At 39.8% G+C, this 18,259-nt stretch overlaps 1 protein-coding gene and 1 long non-coding RNA gene across 2 annotated transcripts; both read right to left on the bottom strand.

The window, feature by feature from the left end:
- Positions 1-4,148: 4,148 nt before the first annotated feature.
- Positions 4,149-5,790, bottom strand: LOC120732851. The gene is made up of 2 exons (XR_005695693.1): positions 4,705-5,790; positions 4,149-4,584 (listed from the first exon to the last, which is right to left on the bottom strand). It is a non-coding gene; the product is annotated as an uncharacterized LOC120732851 (long non-coding RNA).
- Positions 5,791-7,453: 1,663 nt separating this feature from the next.
- si:dkey-30e9.6 (uncharacterized protein LOC564083 homolog) lies at positions 7,454-9,546 on the bottom strand. The gene is made up of 4 exons (XM_040031048.1): positions 9,361-9,546; positions 9,101-9,185; positions 8,826-8,965; positions 7,454-7,709 (listed from the first exon to the last, which is right to left on the bottom strand). The coding sequence occupies exons 1-4, from the start codon at positions 9,544-9,546 to the stop codon at positions 7,623-7,625; spliced, it is 498 nt and encodes a 165-aa protein (XP_039886982.1). The 3' UTR covers positions 7,454-7,622.
- Between the last annotated feature and the right edge of the window lie 8,713 nt (positions 9,547-18,259).

Raw genomic sequence — 18,259 nt, forward strand, 5'->3', positions numbered from 1 at the left:
TATGATGACATATCGGCACTGCTCTGGTCTCTGAACAGTGAGCATGTCATGCAAGGTGTCCAGGAATGCAATAATGTGTGGGCCTATGGTTGCATGATGGTGAACAACACCATTTTGGCTTATAGCTGCACACATGGTTATGTTACCACCACGTTGTCCTGGGACATTGATGATGGCACGGTGTCCAATAATGTTCCTGCCACGTCTCCTGGTTTTACTGAGGTTAAAACCGGCCTCATCTACAAAAAGTAGCTCATGTCCCATTGCATCTGCTTCTAGTTCCATCACTCTCTGGACAAGACAAAACAAATGCAACACATCAGGCCCATGCAGAGCACTACAGTATGCACTTCCAAATTCAGAACTAATGACACTAGCTTACCTGCACATAGTCATATCGCAGTTGCTTTACACGTTCTGTGTTTCTCTCGAAAGGAACTCTGTAAATTTGCTTCATTCTTATTCTGTGGCGCGCAAGTACACGACTTAGTGCAGAAATGCTTGCACTGTGTATATTTTGAAAGATGGTGTCATTATAAATTATGCGCTGCTGTATTTCGCGCAGTCTTATTGCATTATTGGCAATCACCATGTTCACTATATGGGTCTCTTGCTCTGGAGTGAACATTCTGCCTCTGCCCCCAACATCTGGACGTCTAGCAATTCTGTAAAGTAACGATTTCAGTATTTTTGCATGTATGGTACTGTTGTGTTTCTCATTAGAGTATGGCAGTGCTACAAAGTACTTACCAATTCTCATTTCGAAATGTCCTAATGATGCTTGCCACAGTGTAGCGGATCAGTTTAGGCTGAACCCGTTGGCTAGCTTCCCTCAGGGTCATCCCATAGTTTATGACATGGTCCACTATTGTAGCTCTGATGTCATCAGTTATTCTGTTTCTTACTCTTCTTACCCTTCCTCTTTCCCCTCCTCGTCCTCTTCTTGCTCCTCCTTGTCCTCTTCCTCTAACTTCCTCTAACCCTCTTGCTTCTTCACCTCCACGTCCTCTCCCTCGGCCTCCTCTGATTCTCAGTCTTCTCACTCTTACTGCTCCTTCCATTGTACTCCACATAGACAGCTTACCTGTGGCCTGTTTATAGTGCTTAGGCTGATTGCAAAGTGGACTAATTATCTAAAACAGTTTTCACATGTGAAAGTGTGCCAGACAGTTGGCAAAATAGTGTTAATGATAGCCATACATGTGTATAATTTTGCTAGGAGTGTGTTGGAAATTTGGTAATTGAGTGTAAGCAGTGAGTTGTGTTTAAAGTTCTGCAAAAAGAGTGTTGTGCAGTGAATTGTGCCTACAGTTTTGCAAAGTGTGTGTTACAAAATTGCAAACTGAGTGCAAAGCAGTGTTTGTGCTTTTAGTTTTGCAAACTCAGTGAGTGGTTTTGCTATAAGTATTACAGTTTTTTCTGAATGCTTAAACCCTAACTGTGATTCCTGTAGCACAATCTCTAAAACTATTCAGACTTATAGCAAAACCACAGTGAAGTGAGGTAAACAGTGAAGAAAAGTATGAGAAAACGGAGCATAGGATCTCCGGAGACTATGGCAACTAGAATTATTGTACACATGTGTAGGTATTAAGGAGTGACACAGGCAAAGAATTACAGTTTTTCTCAAATGCTAAAACACATGTCACAAACGTTACCACCAGGTCCCCCAATGTCCAAACACAACACCCTTCTCTAAAGCTACAGAAACACAACCACACCTTCCCACTGCAAAACTCAAACTCCCACACCAAGAGAGCAGCTCGAAGCTGTCAAAACTGTAAACACTATACACAGCATTACACACTACAGCAAAACAATTGAAAACACAATGCTCAATTTGTGAGAAGGTTCTTTGGTTCATAACTGCCAATGCATATTTTCATAAACTGTACAGTAACGGATCGTCATAGAACCCTGCAGAGGATTAGGCATTTAGATTTGTGAGTTTCACATGAAGACTAAATCTATAAAAACATCCTGCATGTACGTACACTACTGTAACACAACTCAATGCAAAAACAGAATCTATCGCACACAACAGTACTCTCGGAAACATGATCAGGGTGTGAAGTCTTTTTTATTGTCTACACGGTCCTTTTACAGTATTACACACAGTCACTGTGCGGCATCATGTCGCCGAGCTGCATTGGGCCACATCACCTCATCCACATCACAGGCTATATTGTCCCTTGCCAGGCACTGCGGGAAAAACGCCCTGGAATGGCGAATCCATCCCTGGAAGGCCTCCACTGGGATGTCAGCACAGGCCAGCTCCATTGCCCGTACGAGGTTCTCTCTTGTGTATGGCTGTCTGTCATACACCTTCCATCTCCATGATGAGAAGAACTCCTCTATAGGGTTCAGGAAAGGGGAGTAGGGTGGCAGACAGATGTTTAAAAAGTGGTCACTGTTGGTGGTGAACCACTCTCTGATTTGGTGTGTTTTGTGGAAGCGGACGTTGTCCCAAATGATCACATACATGTGATGTGCTAGCCTAGGATTGTGTTGTTGACGGTCCAGGAGGATGTCTTTTAGCTCCTCTAGGAAGGTGAGGAGACAGCATGCCGGTGGACAAGCCCCTCCGTACCCATAGCTGCACAAAGAGTAATATTACCCCCCCCCCCGTTGGCCAGGAACCTCAGTGATGGCTCTTTGGCCAATGATGTTACGGCCTCTTCGCCTTAGTTTCTGGAGGTTGAAGCCAGCCTCATCCAGGAAGAGGTACTCATGGGGTCTGGCCATTGCGTCCAACTGCATTATCCTCTGTGAACATGGAAAAGCGTACAGGTGTTCAGAACGGTCAATCAGGTAGCACAGTATTGTCCAGAAGTAATGTAGGCCACTAAGCAACACAGTATGTCCACTAACTGTACTGTGGACATGGATGTACGTATACGTACTTGCACATACTCGTAACGTTGTTCTGTGTGTCGCGCAGAGTTGCGCTCAAAGGGAACCCTGTAGACCTGTTTCATCCTCATCTGTTGGCGCCGGAGAACTCTGTCTATTGTGGACACGCTGACAGCATCAATATTCTCAAAGTTTACATTATCTGCAATGACTTTGTCTCTGATCTCTCAGAGTCTAATGCAGTTGTTCTCACGGACCATATCCGCAATGAGGGTTTCTTGTGCCGCTGTGAATATGGCAACCCTCCCACCTCTATGTGGCATTCTTTCAGCTCTAAAGAAAGAAACATGTGTTGACAATTGACTGATTTATATGTAAAACTACATGTAAAGTAACAGACCACTTTCACAGGCCTGTAAAACTGTAGTGTGACAAAGAAAGCAATAGCGTACTATACCTGTTGTGTTGTCTAAATGCCTTGATAATGGTGGCCATGGTGAACCTACTCAGGTTTGGATGTACTCTTCGTCCCGCTTCAGCCATTGTCATGCCATGGACAATGACATGATCAATTACTGTTGCTCGCATATCCTCTGTTATGATGGTGCGAGGTTGTCTTCTTCTCCCACCTGGACCTTCTCCTCTCTCTTGTTGGCCTCCTTCTCTTCCTCCTCTACTCCGAACTCCTCTTCTTCTTAGGCCTTCACCTCTTCCTCCTCTGATCTCAACCCCTCTTCCTCTTTGGCCTGCAGCTCTTCTCCTTCCGCACGCTCGAATGCCTTCATCCATTGTGATTGTTTGGCATCTTCAAACTATGCTTTTATAGGTGGGTCACATCATTAGCAACAGGTGTCTTCAATTTTGAGTCGTTGTGTGTAGTGACTGACGCCAGGTGTGTTCCCTGTGTTCAAAGATTGGTGACTGGCAAGCATTTTGCATCACATGGGCTTTCATTTGAGAATATCAGCAGAGTTGTTTTGCAACATGTGTTTTAGCAAGGAAAAATGTGTTTAGATTTATGAGTACAGAGGGTTGTGTTTTGTGAATTGTGTCTTCATGTGACATGTGTTTATGGTACTGGAATATGGTGGCTACATTTAGTAAATGTGTTTAGACTACTGGTCATTTGCGTTACAGGATTGGCTTTTGTGTTTTAACATTTGAGAAAAACTGTAATCTTACAATGAAGCAATGTCATTTTAAAATGTTTATTCATAAACAGGATAAAACCAGTCAAGTATTGAGTCATGAATAAAACAGCAACTTCTCATCTGCTAATTGGGAAGCAGAGGATGTCAGAGTAAGTTGTCCAAATTGAGTGAGATGACTTTACATTTGAATAGATTTGATTACAAGTTATATTTGGTTTTAATTGAGGGCAGTTCAATTTGATTTAAATCAAGCCAATTCACAACAACATTTTTCTCAATATGCTAAAATTCCCACCGAGACTAGATAAGATTATTCTAAAACTGATAAAAATACAATTCTCTTCATGCACAAAAATCCCTCCCAGTCCCACAACCCAGGACGAATACGCCTTGTGTGTTCTTGAGCTGGACAGAAATTCCTCTTGCTAAGCGAGGTCCACACCAGCATCGTGCCAGGCAGACTAGGAGCCTCCTGTCCCAGTCTCGTCCGTCCACTGGGCCCCATCACATCCCAGCCCAGTTCGCATTCTGCATTGGAGTCCGTCGCTCGATACCACAGCGGCTCCCCTCACGTCATCGCCTGTACGTAAAAACAAATAGGAGCCAGAACCATCATCCCAGAAGCTGCCCTGGCTTATAGCCATGGCGACACTCTCCCAACATGGCTGCACCCAGTGAACAACAGTCAGCCACTACTCACAAATGCAGGCAGTGGTAAACATCTGCACTGATGTCAATCACACGCGTTGTCTCCTGCTGCCGGGACTGGGTCACCACATCACGCTGACCAGTCTCCAGACGGGCTTCATGCGTTCCTCTTCCAATCTAGGGCCTCTCTCCTTCCAGTACTCAGCTTGCTTCCTTTTAATAAGTCCTTTAAACAGCTGAAAGGACACCACTGGACAGACACATGCCTCAGCAGGTGGTGACTATCAGCTAATTTGTCCCGTGCCCAGCCAATCCACAGTGGATTAAAACAATGTAAAAAATGACTAAAAACATGTGATACAAACAGAGTAAAATCATGGAGATAAAAACAATGCTCACAAATAAACACTAAACTCAGAATAAAACCAATATAAATGATAAACACAAATTTCTACTATGTGAAACTTACATTCATCACCACCTGAAACTTTTCTATTAAAATTTCAAGTTCGAACCTAACCTCATTTAATTTCTCTAAAAATGGGCTCCTGCACACTTGCAGACATTTTTCCATCACAACTTATGGATGATGAATGATTTGATTAAAGCTGTGAAAACATTACTGATAAACTTCATGTGATATTACATTAAAGCCAATTTTCTTTTAAAATCAGGGACTTTTGAGCAGCAGTGTGTACTGTATGTTTGTATGTAACTGTGTCTGACCTGGATTTTATCACCAGTTTCAAATAAGAATTTTCTTTAAAGTCTGTCTTTAAATACAAATGAAGTTCAACTTTATCAAGGCTGATGGTAAACTGGCCCTAACAAGTCCACTTTATTGCGTGCTCATTGACTTTCTCCTATCAGAGCTGTTTAACCCTTGTGCTCCCCTTCGGGGCAGCTCTGGACCCCAGGGCTCCCAGAGTACCCCTGGGTCGCATTTCACAGACCGTGCATCAGGGTTGGCTCCCGCGCCCCGTACACCCACGTTTCCCTCCCTGAATGCCACTCCCGTTTCAATTTTTCTCCTAGTTTCAGGCAGGCTCTATCACGTTCGTCCATGGGAGGCCGCTGTTAAGCCTTCCCACAGAACATAATCTGTGTAACGATTACATGATTTGGGTTTGTTTTTAGATAACAGCCCCCTGAGACTTAATAAAATTAACTACTTTACAGAACTAAAATCAAGAAGCTCTACTGACAGTGTAGGAAGCGGATTTTGGAGGCCAGGGCTGTGGAGGGAGAAACAGTTGGGCATCCCATTTTGGCTCTGCAGGTTTATAGGTATCCATCCGTGTCTTGGTGTCTCGAAAACTAAAATCTGTCTTAGACCTGATCTTCACTAGAAGAGAAATAATATTAATCAAGAGAAAAGAGGCTTTTGTTCTTGTCACAAATCAAATTGTTTCACTAAATGTTGCTGCCTAAATAGAAAAGCAAGATAAAGCTGCAAATCAAACTCAAGAAAACTACTCACAAGTGTCCAAATGCTTAAATTTTAACTTCAAGTTGCCAGGATCTCTCTCATGTGCAGTTATCATATTTGGAAGCTCCTCATCAAGCTGAAATCAGCGATTTAAAGCAAAAAGTCCATTTTTGGAGGGACTGATCAAGGAGCTGCAGGAGATCTCCAAGAACAGGTTCAGCATCATGACTACGAAGGGACATTTTTCGAGAATGTGACTGCATTTGGGAAAGAGAGGAAACACAATTCTAATCCTGAGCAGTGAAAAGTGAACAATACAGTAAAATGATGTTATTACACAGTTTTTTTTTTCTCCAGTGCCTCAGGATACTAATTGATATGGACTTTCATGTAGATGCAGCAGGTACTCAGTTCAGTAATGGTTACCATGAGGAACCATAGCAGCTTTAAACATCTGTATCAGCCCAAGGACTCGCAATGGGTGCAACACTATCTTTAAAATAAATGAAGGTCAAAGAAAGAGGCTGCTGCTTTGTTGCTGCAGAGAAATTTTACACATGAATAAAACGATGTGATGCTGAAATATTCCAGTATTATTTTTGAATGCATTGCTACAAGCATGTTACAATAAGAAATTCTCTGGTTGTGTGAGTATTTATACATTTTTATTTTGTTTTTTGATCAAATAAAAACTAGTTTCATAAAGAACTGCATTATTGTTTTTCACTTTATTTCAGTTTCAATTTAGTTTATAATTTCATGTAACAATTTGCAAATCAAAATACAGACCTTAAAGTCGCTGTATAGAAAGTTTCACTCCTAAGTAAGACATTATCAGTGTGACGCTCACGTCTAACTGTGGAAAAATGTTCAAATTATTTCAGTTCAATTTTTTGCGGCAAATCACAACAAAAGTCGCCTCAGACAGGTGACGTTTGTTGTGAGGCTAATTACATCAGACAGTAATACAGAGGAACCCAAACAATCACAAGGATGCCCATGAGCAAGCACTTAACTTGGCAACAGGGGGAAGGAAAAACTCCCTCTTAACATGAAGAAATGGCAGAACTAGGCTCTGGAAGGGGTAGCCATCTGCCGTGACTGGTTGGGGTGAGGGCAGGGGGATAACACGTGGAAGAGAAGCCAGAGATAAGCAATAAGGCAGAGTGGTGTGTAAACACACAGTGAGTGAAAAAGGGTGAGAGAATGGTGAAAGACTCAGTGCATCATGGGAAGCCCCCAGCAGCCGAAGTCTATTGCAGCATGACCGAGGGAGGATTTAGAGAAAGAAAAAAATGTGTTGAAACCTGTGAAGCCTGAACCATGAAATCATTGCAAGAAAATTCAAACTTTTTGAAACTGGTTTGTTTATTCAAATGTTTATTAAACCTTCTGATAAGTAAATAGGAAACATAACATTTGCTACATCTGGCTTTTGTGTGTAGTTAATTGCTTAAAAATGTATTGTAAAAAGAAAAATCACACTGATGATGTAGAAGTCTCAAAACCTCGGAGCTACAGGGCTAAAGGACGACAGAGAGTCACGGTTTATTTTTCCAGGTTCTCCCAAGTTTCTCTTCCACACGGTCGAGGAAAGCACTGTACGCTTCTCTTCTTTGTTTGTGTCTCTGTGAATGAAGAGAAGAAGCAATAATAAAGATGGAACTTTACACCCTCTAAACTGTTGCAAGAAATAAAATCTTTCATACATTTGATCAACTTTGACACAGCGTTTTTGTGAATGTAACACAAGAAATAAAAATAGTTTAATCAAGAGAAAGATTCAACATGAAATTATAAATTCCCCCAATATGTTTAGACACTTTATCAAATTAAAAATAATGTATTATTATCAAATCATTATTTTAATGCATCTATGTGTAACTGGTGCTTTAATGTTATTGTTAGTCAAGCCACCATTTGTCTAGATCAGGTGTCTCAAACTGACGGCCCTAGGGCCACTTGCAGCCCGTACATTGATATGAAGAAATATAATATGATTTGGCCCTTGAAGTTACTTTTCTTGTTGAGTAGGATTTGTTTGTTTTTGAGTTCAATCTTAAAATAAGTTCTTTAAAAAGCAAAAAATAATTTAATATGAAGGCAATATGAGCAGAGAGCACAAACATGTTGAGGGATTGGCTGTCTTAGTTCAGTAAGAGAAGTATTTATAAAGAAAACAAGTTTTACTAGGAGTCAAAAACTACTGTGTACACTTATGTCTGCATTTTTATTTTGTTAAATAAGAACAAAATTAAACCAGAAGTGGTCCCACGTGTCTGGCCAGCAAGAGAGGACCAATTTGTTTGTTTGGTAGTTCAATGAAAGGCTTCAGTTAGTTAAAAGTGAGGGAAAAATTGCATTCACGTTTGCAGTTTTGGCTTGTTATACAATATTTGAAATAAAAAGAAACACAACACTACATTTTAGTAAATATTTGTGGGTGTTTTCTTGTTTGTTTGTGCTGCTTGAACACTAAAGTGACCTTCACATGAGATGACAGTGCCCACAGATCATTTAAGTTTGAGACCCCTGATCGAGTTTAAACTTCTCCTGCAGAGGGCTGTAATCTAAAGAAAAATTGTATTTTCATACTTTGTTGCACTCACATGGCCCTTAAGCCTTCCCACAGAACATAATCTGTGTAACGATTACATGATTTGGGTTTGTTTTTAGATAACAGCCCCCTGAGACTTAATAAAATTAACTACTTTATAGAACTAAAATCAAGAAACTCTACTGACAGTGTAGGAAGCGGATTTTGGAGGCCAGGGCAGTGGAGGGAGAAAGAGTTGGGCATCCCATTTTGGTTCTGCAGGTTTATAGGTATCCATCCGTGTCTTGGTGTCTCGTAAACTAAAATCTGTCTCAGACCTGATCTTCACTAGAAGAGAAATAATATTAATCAAGAGAAAAGAGGCTTTTGATGTTGTCACAAATCAATTTGTTTCACTAAATGTTGCTGCCTAAATAGAAAAGCAAGATAAAGCTGCAAATCAAACTCAAGAAAACTACTCACAAGTGTCCAAATGCTTTAATTTTAGCTTCAAGTTGCCAGGATCTCTCTCATGTGCAGTTATCATATCTGGAAGCTCCTCATCAAGCTGAAATCAGTGATTTAAAGCAAAAAGTCCAGTGATCATGTTAATGTTTTGTCTGCATCTTCCTCCTGTGTTTAAACCAGATATTGTGCTCTAAAACACACTGTATTGTCTGCAGTTTGCATGTGTCTGTGTTTCAAACAGGTACTAAATCCATGGACTGTTTGGGGACACTTACTGGTCTGAAGTCGTGAGGTTTGTGGTTCTTGTACGTCCCAGAATGATACTTTCCAATCTTGACAAACATCAGTTCAGTCTCCAGAGCATCAGGAGGCCTGTGTGAAGTGATGAACTTTGGAGGTTCTTTTCTCTTTGGACTCGAGGACAGAGAATTTGGTAGAAACGTTCGATATCTCCTCTTCATTTCTTTGGGCTGAGGTGCAACTATCTTTATATTTTTCTTTCTTTTCCTTATTTCTGAAGTAGACAGACTGCTGTACAGTTTCACTGAGAAATCTGGTGGCCCGATGCTCTGCACATCACACTTCCTGTCTGTGTTTCTAAGCCTAAAATATTTGTTTCTTGCAAAGGAGAGATCTTGACACGCAGCAAATTGTGTTTGTCTTTCAAAAGAAACTGAGGACAATGGCTGTAACAACTTGGTTGGAATCATTTTTATTTGCTGATGTCCAAATAATAATGGAGGTGCTTACCCTGAATTTCAGGAAGATTTCTCATTGCAGACCTAAAATATGAATCCTCTGAGTTTGAATGTAATGTCCTTGTGCCGGTTGTGCAGATGTCCAGAACCCAGTTTTAGCCTAAGAAGAAGGAAACAGAAAGGCTAACTGCAGACACATAAAACAAGCTGCTTGGTAACCAGTGGCCTTAGCCTTCTTAACAAAAAGAACTGGGCTGAGCTCAGCAGGACATTCAACAAAACAGAAAACAGGAACTTGGCAACGCTGCAAACAATGTGGCCTCTGGATTACAGAGACCATGGCACCCTGCAGTCCATTTTATTTGTTTTCTATAATGCAGTAAACCTTCAGTTTTACATTGTCAAATACAGTATTTTAAAGTCAAATTCAACTTTGTCAATTTTGTAAAATGTAGAGGACATAAAGGTGCATGAAAACCAAGAGTACTTGATTGCAGATTATTATTATTTATTATTACTTTAAGCTCACTTCAACTAACCAGGAATTAAAAATCACATTATTTTACAATTTGAAACTGTTACTATATAAAGAGTTTAAAGCACAGATATTCTTATATTTCTCAAAAAGTCCTACCACAAATAATTGTGTGTGATATCTGAGTGACCGCTAGATGGCAGCAGATATTGTGATCCTGCAGCCGAGAAGCAGAGAACAGCTGAAGTTCACAGGTATGACATGCTTTCTCATTCTTCTATTAGGAGCAAACTCTTCATTCCTATCTTTCATTTCCTGTCCTGAAGTACTAAAGTTCATCCTCAGAGAAACTCAGAGATGTGAACACAAACCAATGTGGTATAAACCGTTCAGATGGCTTAGAGCACATACAGAGTTGGAGGAAAGCCAGGATGTGACAAACAGTGATGCATCTTCCAGATTCAAGGTGCAGTCAGTCTGTTAGAGAATACTGCTTGAAAGTTTACAGCTGCTACACAGCAGATTTTTATTGACTGAACCACACAGTGGAATGGAAGCCCACTCTTTTTCCTTCATGCCAGATGTTTTGTTTATTAGAACCATAACACCAGACTTCCCAAAGTGACCACATCTCAGTACATAAAAATAATATTAGATTAAATTATTGCTTTCATTTTTGTTGTTTTTTCTTTATTCAAAAGGTTTTGAATATGATTCTTATCAAAATGTCTGTTTCTTTATTATTATTATTATTATTATTATTTTGATGTTTTTGTTGTTATTACGTTTCATGTTTAATCTTTCAATATTTATTTGACCAAGAAGTGAAAATAAGTGTAATTGAGGATCTTTTCTGAAGGAAAATGAAACGTGAGACTGGATGTGAAAAAGAAAAAAAACATTCTATTAAACTCAAACTATACTTTAAAAAATAAACTTCTTGAAACAGTATTGTATATCTATAGATTTCACTAAGATAAAATAAAAATGTTTTAAAAAATAGTTAGATTTGGAGGGTAATCATCAGGGAAAGATTTAATGTGTTAGAAGAAGCAAACCAAGATGACAAAGTTAAAAGGACTATGATTATCAGCGAACTAATAAAAACTGAACTGAAAAAAGCAAATCTAAATCCATCCATAAACATCTAAAACTAAAGCAAATGTTTTTTTAAAAAAAAAAAATTTTTTTTAAATAAATGGAAAATTTCATACTACTGTGTAATAATAGTGGTAAGAGATACCAAAAACAAAAATCTACTTTTGTGGCTCTAAAATATTTGAAAACTTACTCCAACATATATGTTCATAACTTTAGGCAAGGCAAGATGATCCAGATGACCTGAGGGATCTGGAAGGTTCATACTGGGTCAGGAGGTCACTGATGTATTTTGGTCCTAAACCATTCAGAGCTTTATAGACCAGCATCAGAACTTTAAAGTCTATCCTCTGACGGACAGGCAGCCAGTGTAAAGACCTCAGAGCTGGACTGATGTGGTCCACTTTTTTGGTCTTAGTGAGGACTCGAGCAGCAGAGTTCTGAATGAGCTGTAGTTGTCTGACTGGTTTTTTAGGTAGACCTGTAAAGATGCTGTTACAGTAATCAAGCCTACTAAAGATGAATGCATGGACTAGTTTTTCCAGGTCCTGTTGAGACATCAGATCTTTTATCCTTGATATATTCTTGAGGTGATAGTAAGCTGATTTTGTTATTGTCTTAATGTGTTTTTCTAAGTTTTGTCACGGCCTGGGGGTTCAGCTGGTCGCTGATCAGCTGTCTCTCCCTCTTTCTCTCTAGTCCTCTCTCTCTCTCTCTCTCTCTCTCTCTCTCCCTCTCTCTCGCCAGGGCTGAACTCATTATGGGTTCACGCCCTTGGCCCACGCCCTCGGAGGAAGAAACACCTGTGCCTCATCAGTGTGGTATTTAAGACAGGAAGCAACGGCTGTTCTTCGCTGGATCGTTGTTAGAATCGCGTCAGTGAAAGTCGAGCGTCCCAGCAAGTATTTTCCCGTGCTGTGTGTGTTTAGCATCTAACAAGCGTTTCTTTGTGTACAGATTCCCTGGACTGTTTCCCTGGTGTGCGAGTGGATTCGTGTTTGGATTGTGTGGAGAGAGACGAGCGTGTTCGCCTGGATTTTCCCCGGAGCCCTGCCCCCCTCACCTTTTGTACATAGCACTGCCCCGCACCCTTGTAAATAGCACTGCCCCATATCTGTGTATATACACTCATTGGACATTGTTCTTTAATAAATTCTCTTGTGTGCGCATCATCCCCGGAGTCCAGCGCGTGAGTCCACCTTGTACTTCGTGACAAGTTTAGGTCTGCGTCCATCACTACACCCAAATTTCTCGCCTGGTTTGTGGTTTTTAGGTGTATAGATTGAAGTTCTCTGGTGACCTGTAATAGTTTTTCTTTGGCACCAAAGACTATTACTTCAGTTTTGTTTTTGTTTAGCTGGAGAAAATTGTGGCACAACCAGTCATTAATTTCCTCAATGCATTTACCAAGAGCCTGTACGGGGCCTCGGTCTCCTGGTGACATTGTGATATATATCTGTGTGTCATCTGCTGTGATAGTTTATTTTGTTGTTCTTTATAATCTGTGCCAGTGGGAGCATGTAAATGTTAAACAGAAGGGGTCCTAAGATGGAACCTTGGGGAACTCCACATGTGATACTTGTCTGCTCAGATGTGAAGTTACCTATTGATACAAAGTATTTCCTGTTTTCTAAGTATGTTTTGAACCAGTTTAGTACAGTTCCTGAAAGACCTGCCCAGTTCTCCAGTCGTTTCAGTAATATGTTGTGGTCAACTGTATCAAATGCTGCACTGAGATCCAGTAAAACTAAGACTGACATTTTTCCACTGTCTGTATTCAGACATATGTCATTAAACACTTTGGTCAGAGCGGTTTCAGTGCTGTGGTTCTGTCTAAAACCTGACTGGAAGGCATCATAGCAGTTATTCTGTTTTAAGAAGTGATTGAGCTGTTGAGAAACTGCTTTTTCAATGATCTTACTTAAAAATGGGAGATTTGAGATCGGCCTGTAGTCAAGATTGTCCTTTTTCAGTATAGGTTTAATTACAGCAGTTTTTAGTGGTTCTGGAAACACACCTGACATTAAAGAAAAGTTGATCTGTAACAGGTTTGACTCCAAAGTCTTTGAGACCTTTTTGAAAAAACTTGTTGGCAGGACATCTAAACAGCAAGAGGAGGAGTTTAGTTGACCTAAGATGTCCTCCAGGTCTTTGCCGTTAATAGGGTGTTAATAGGGTGTTAATAGGGTGAAACTGTTTGATGGTGTTTAAACAGTTTAAACAGTTTTTCGGTGGACACAGTACATATCCTGAATCTGCTGTTGATGTACCAATTGCTTGTCTAATTTTTTGGATTTTTTCAGTGAAGAATTTTGCAAAGTCATTGCAGGCCATGGTCGAATGAAGTTCAGCTGCCACTGACACAGGAGGGTTTGTTAGCCTGTCAACTGTAGAAAATAAGACCCGAGCATTATGGCTGTTTTTAGTGATGATGTCAGAGAAGTAGGACCTTCTTGCACTCCTCAGTTGTAAATTATAATTGTGAAGTTTCTCTTTATAGATGTCATAGTGAACCTGGAGGTTTGTTTTTCTCCATCTGCGCTCAGCTTTCCTACACTCTCTTTTTTCATTTTTCACCAGTGTGGAGTTTCTCCATGGAGACTTCTTCCTTCCAGAGATAACCTTCACCTTAATGGGAGCAATAGTGTCCATGAGATTTAACATTTTAGCATTGAAGCTATTGACGAGCTCATTGACTGAACCTCAGGACAGGTCAGGTGTTAATGGGAAGACCTGGTTAAAGATCTCACTACTGTGTTCTGTTATACACCGTTTTGTGATCACTGCTGTTGATATATTTGTGTGGGCTGAAATTTTACTTTCAAAGAAAACACAGTAATGATCAGACACGCCCACATCAGACACAGTAACCTTTGAAATGCTCAGGCCCTTGGAGATCAGTAGGTCAAGAGTGTGTCCTCTATTATGTGTGGCCTCTGTTACATGCTGAGTCAGCCCAAAGTTGCCCAGAGTGTTACTCAGGTCTTTAGTCCCTTTGTCCTGAGGGATGTCCACATGGATGTTAAAATCCCCAAAAATAATTATTGTTTAAACCCAAAACCTGAAAGATTTTTTTTCCCCATATTTCAAAATTAACTCATCATAACAATAAAATACCCATTTTATTTTATTTTCACAATAACAAAAAAGAAAAAATAACATCTGTTGTGTTTTAGAAGAGGCTGACAGTAAGTAGAAGCGATCCCGTCGTGTAAACACTGATCTGTATGCAGCACCACAGTTGTTGCAGCAGTCACTTTGTTTGTAGCTTGGACAGCTGACATCAGACAGCAAAGGCAACAGGAAACCCGAGCTGAGACCAAACAGCGCCTGTGAAGGAAACTGACCTCACTGAGCCTGTAAAATCAGGAGCTGCCACCTTCAAAGGCTCCGGTCGACCTGCAGGCCCTCAGTCCTGTTTCTGAACAGCCCGACCACTGAACCGAGTAACATTTCACCTGTCAGGTAATCAGGAGTTCCAAAGAAACACTTACAGGATCCGGTGGTCAGACATGACACCCTTTATCTCCAAGTCACTCAGACAATATGGCTTCGTTGTTTTAACACCAAGAGAAGATGTAGCACAGATAAATTCAGAGAGAGAAGCCTGCAGATGACAGATGTGTAATTGCTTTTAAGGAAAATACTGATGTAACATGGAGTTTCTCATGTTCCCATCCCAACGTCTGACTGACCTTCAGGGCCTCCATCTGTTTTTACGCTTGTTCGAGCACTGCAGCTGAAGCAGGAGTTTAAGGTTACATTGCTGCTTGTCCCATATGATCAGTCTCTCTCCCCTCCTTTTCTTCTTTGTGTTTATCTTTGTTCACATAGAATAATAGGGTGAGGAGTGTGTTAATGTGGAGGCAAATCAGTGAATAAAAAACGTCAAATTAAATACAATCAGTCAGAAAATTAGAAAAGGTTTGAATTTATGAATGATAATGTGGAGGTCGAAAGGAGCAAAATCCTGTATTTATGGCCATGTAATGTTTGTTTATCAGTTCAAAAGGTGGGCTCACACACACAAAAAAATATAAATATCTTGTTTTATAGATATTATTGATTGTTTATGTATGTTTAGCATTTTAGGCTCCTATATCAACTGGTCTTAACTTACAGCATGTTTGTCCATGATGGGATTTAGGATTCTGATTAGCTGGATCAGAGACTACACATATAGTTTGCATTGTTTTTTGGGTGGTGTTGATTGCTCCGCCTTGGTCGGGGAATGCGACGGGAGGCTGGATGTCGGGAGCTGAAGCAGGAATAGCTTGTGTCATCGTGACGCAGCTGCTCCAAGGTCGCATCTGTTCCTCACAAAGCAGCTCCCTTTGTAGCATGAGCAATTACAGCAGATCTATTGTTATACAAGGCTTTGCAAATATTTATGAACCTCGTGGACAATCTGTGTATTGAATCTGCAGTGTGTTCTTTTTTTCTTTAATGTGATCTTTTTTTGTTTTGTCTATAATATCTGACTCTTTGATTTCAGTTTTCTGCTTTTGTTTGTAAAATGTGTTTTTACGGGCACCACACAAAAAGTTACTATCATGTACACTGTTGTTTGAGAAGCTAACACTGTTAAACAGGAAATTTAAACTTTTTACCCAAATGTTTTGTTAATTATAGCTCTGTTTGGCTGTGACTGATTATTTTTTACTGATTCTTAGATTCAGATTCAAATGCGCATTTCGAGAAGGTGAATGTAAGCCTTTGACTTGCACATCTTTTTTTCCAGCATATTAATGCATTGTACCAACAGGGTGATTAACAGAACTCATCACCAGTATGCTCGGGCCTAAGTCAGCAGCCTCGCCCTCACCCTGGCTGTAAATCAGAGCACAGACTTACAAACTTACCTCTTCCTTTTTACTCTGTCTTATTTCACTAACTCCTGATGTTGTGCTGTTTATGACTAACTATATTTGTCTCATATTTGTTCATATGTTTTTCCCATCAGTGGTGAATGTTACAGTAATTATTTAGTTTACCTGCATAGTGTATATCACAGTTCTCAAAGGGACACTGCAGTGCAGCCATTTTTGCATTATTACTGATTGTAATGAGAGAAAATTGGACACAATTAGCTTGTATGATTAGCTTAAGCTATTAGGCAATTATGCCAATTTTCCTTTCAGTTTTTTCTTGCCTGGATGTAATTTGGCAGTTACACAATCCAACATATCATGCAAGTATATATGTATGCTTGACACTGATACAGGTTTTCCCTACCTGATTGAGCTGAGGCAAATTTGCTTCAAAATCTGTAAAAAGAAAAAAAAGAGCCAAAGATCATAACTTTCATTGTAATTAAAAGCCAAAAAGCCAAAGTGAGAAAAACCCCACCATCATTATAACAGTCACGAACAACCTCGGCTTCTGTATTGAGGTTTAATCGCTGGTTGTGTAAGACGAGGAAGGAAAGTAAGTGGGTTTTTACCTAATGGCTTTTCCAGGCTTTTACCAGGTTGATGGTCCAGGAGATTTATGAGGGAGGGCTTAAGTCCTCCAAACAGACGAGCGTCTCAACAAGACAGTCAGGCAGCTTCATGTTGCTCAGGGGGAAGAGAGGAGGAGGTGCGGTCCACAACCTGCTTAGCTGTCAGGTATCCACTGCTTCTGGTTGGCTCTGCAAGTTTACTTATAATTAATCACAGACCTTTGTCTTCCTGCTCTTAGTGAGACTTTACAGTTTATTTAATCTGGAAATAACCTTCCTGCTGATACTTGAATGTTAAAAATGTGAGACCACAGCAGTCCTGCAGATGTATAATAACTTAGTTTAACAGCTTAAACTGCTTTTAGAAAGGAAAGTAGGAACTGAAACAAACAGTTTTGTTTGATTAATAATTTGTCTAACTCTTCAAGCTGATATATCAAACATTTGGTGGGACTAATTTGTAAGATTGTAATCTTAACCTTTCTAAATTAGGGTGGATAAAGAACACATTTCTAGATGTCCTTCAACAGTTTTATAGAAGAAAGAATTGCAGCATCACTTCGTTTCTTGATGCTCTTAAATGTTAAAAAAAAAAAAACAACAACAACACAAATCCCCCTACATTTTCCTTCCCTTTTTCTTATATTATGTCTTCTTTGTATATTTTGTTTTGAGAGCCATCCATTTTTTTTAACAACTAGAATTGAGCTATCACTTCCTCTTTTTCATATTTTCCCCTGAACAGATCAGTTTCAGGTCTTTTAACAGAGCAAACATCTTCTCAGCTCCTGCCGGCAAAACAATATCTGAGGCACACAGCTGCAGTAAAAGCATGAGAATGGAAACAAGCAGCTTGGAAAAAAGATGTTAATGTGATATCTGGTTTATACAAAATCCCACTATTTGGCGAGGATCAGTTCCCTGAAAAATTGAGCACAGAGGCCATCTGTTTTAGCAGTTTGGAGTTGTGACTAATGAAATACCACTGACTGGCCAGTAATAAACCTCTCGTGATTAGTCCTTTGGTCCTTTTCTTCCCATTTAGAAAGACAAGAAAAAAATGTGGTGAAGGCAGTTTTACAAGCTTGAGCTGACTGAGATTACTGATTGTTAACATGCATTTCCCTTCAAATAAAAATATGAAAGAAGCAAAAACAAGTTGAATTTCATTTGCTGTCTTTGTTAATTTTCCATCGTAAATTGTTGCAGAAAAAAAAGCAAAAGTTTCTGACCCACAAAACATCCTGGGGAAGGATTCCATCCCTGAATAACAGCAGTTAGACTGATGAAGGTTTACCTTTAACGCTTACCCAAGGAAATATATATATTGTTGGATTTTCCTAACATTTGTTAGTTAAAATAAGTTAATATCTAGTTAGTTAGTTGAAATAATTCAGACTTGTGATGTTTTAAATTTAAAGGTAGGTAAAATTAGTATAAAAATTACTATTAGCTGAAAT

Source organism: Simochromis diagramma, unplaced genomic scaffold (assembly GCF_900408965.1).
Source record: "Simochromis diagramma unplaced genomic scaffold, fSimDia1.1 OVJJ01000361.1, whole genome shotgun sequence".
Lineage (NCBI taxonomy): Eukaryota > Metazoa > Chordata > Actinopteri > Cichliformes > Cichlidae > Simochromis > Simochromis diagramma.

What these genes read in the sequence shown, in the direction of transcription:
- si:dkey-30e9.6 (XM_040031048.1), bottom strand. Translation starts at nt 9,546, where the DNA reads ATGAAGAGGAGATATCGAACGTTTCTACCAAATTCTCTGTCCTCGAGT. An exon ending in AACCTCACGACTTCAGACCA is followed by an intron (nt 9,186 to 9,360) that starts GTAAGTGTCCCC and finishes CACTGATTTCAG; the next exon opens with CTTGATGAGGAGCTTCCAGA. An exon ending in CAAAATCCGCTTCCTACACT is followed by an intron (nt 7,710 to 8,825) that starts GTCAGTAGAGTT and finishes CTTCATTCACAG; the next exon opens with AGACACAAACAAAGAAGAGA.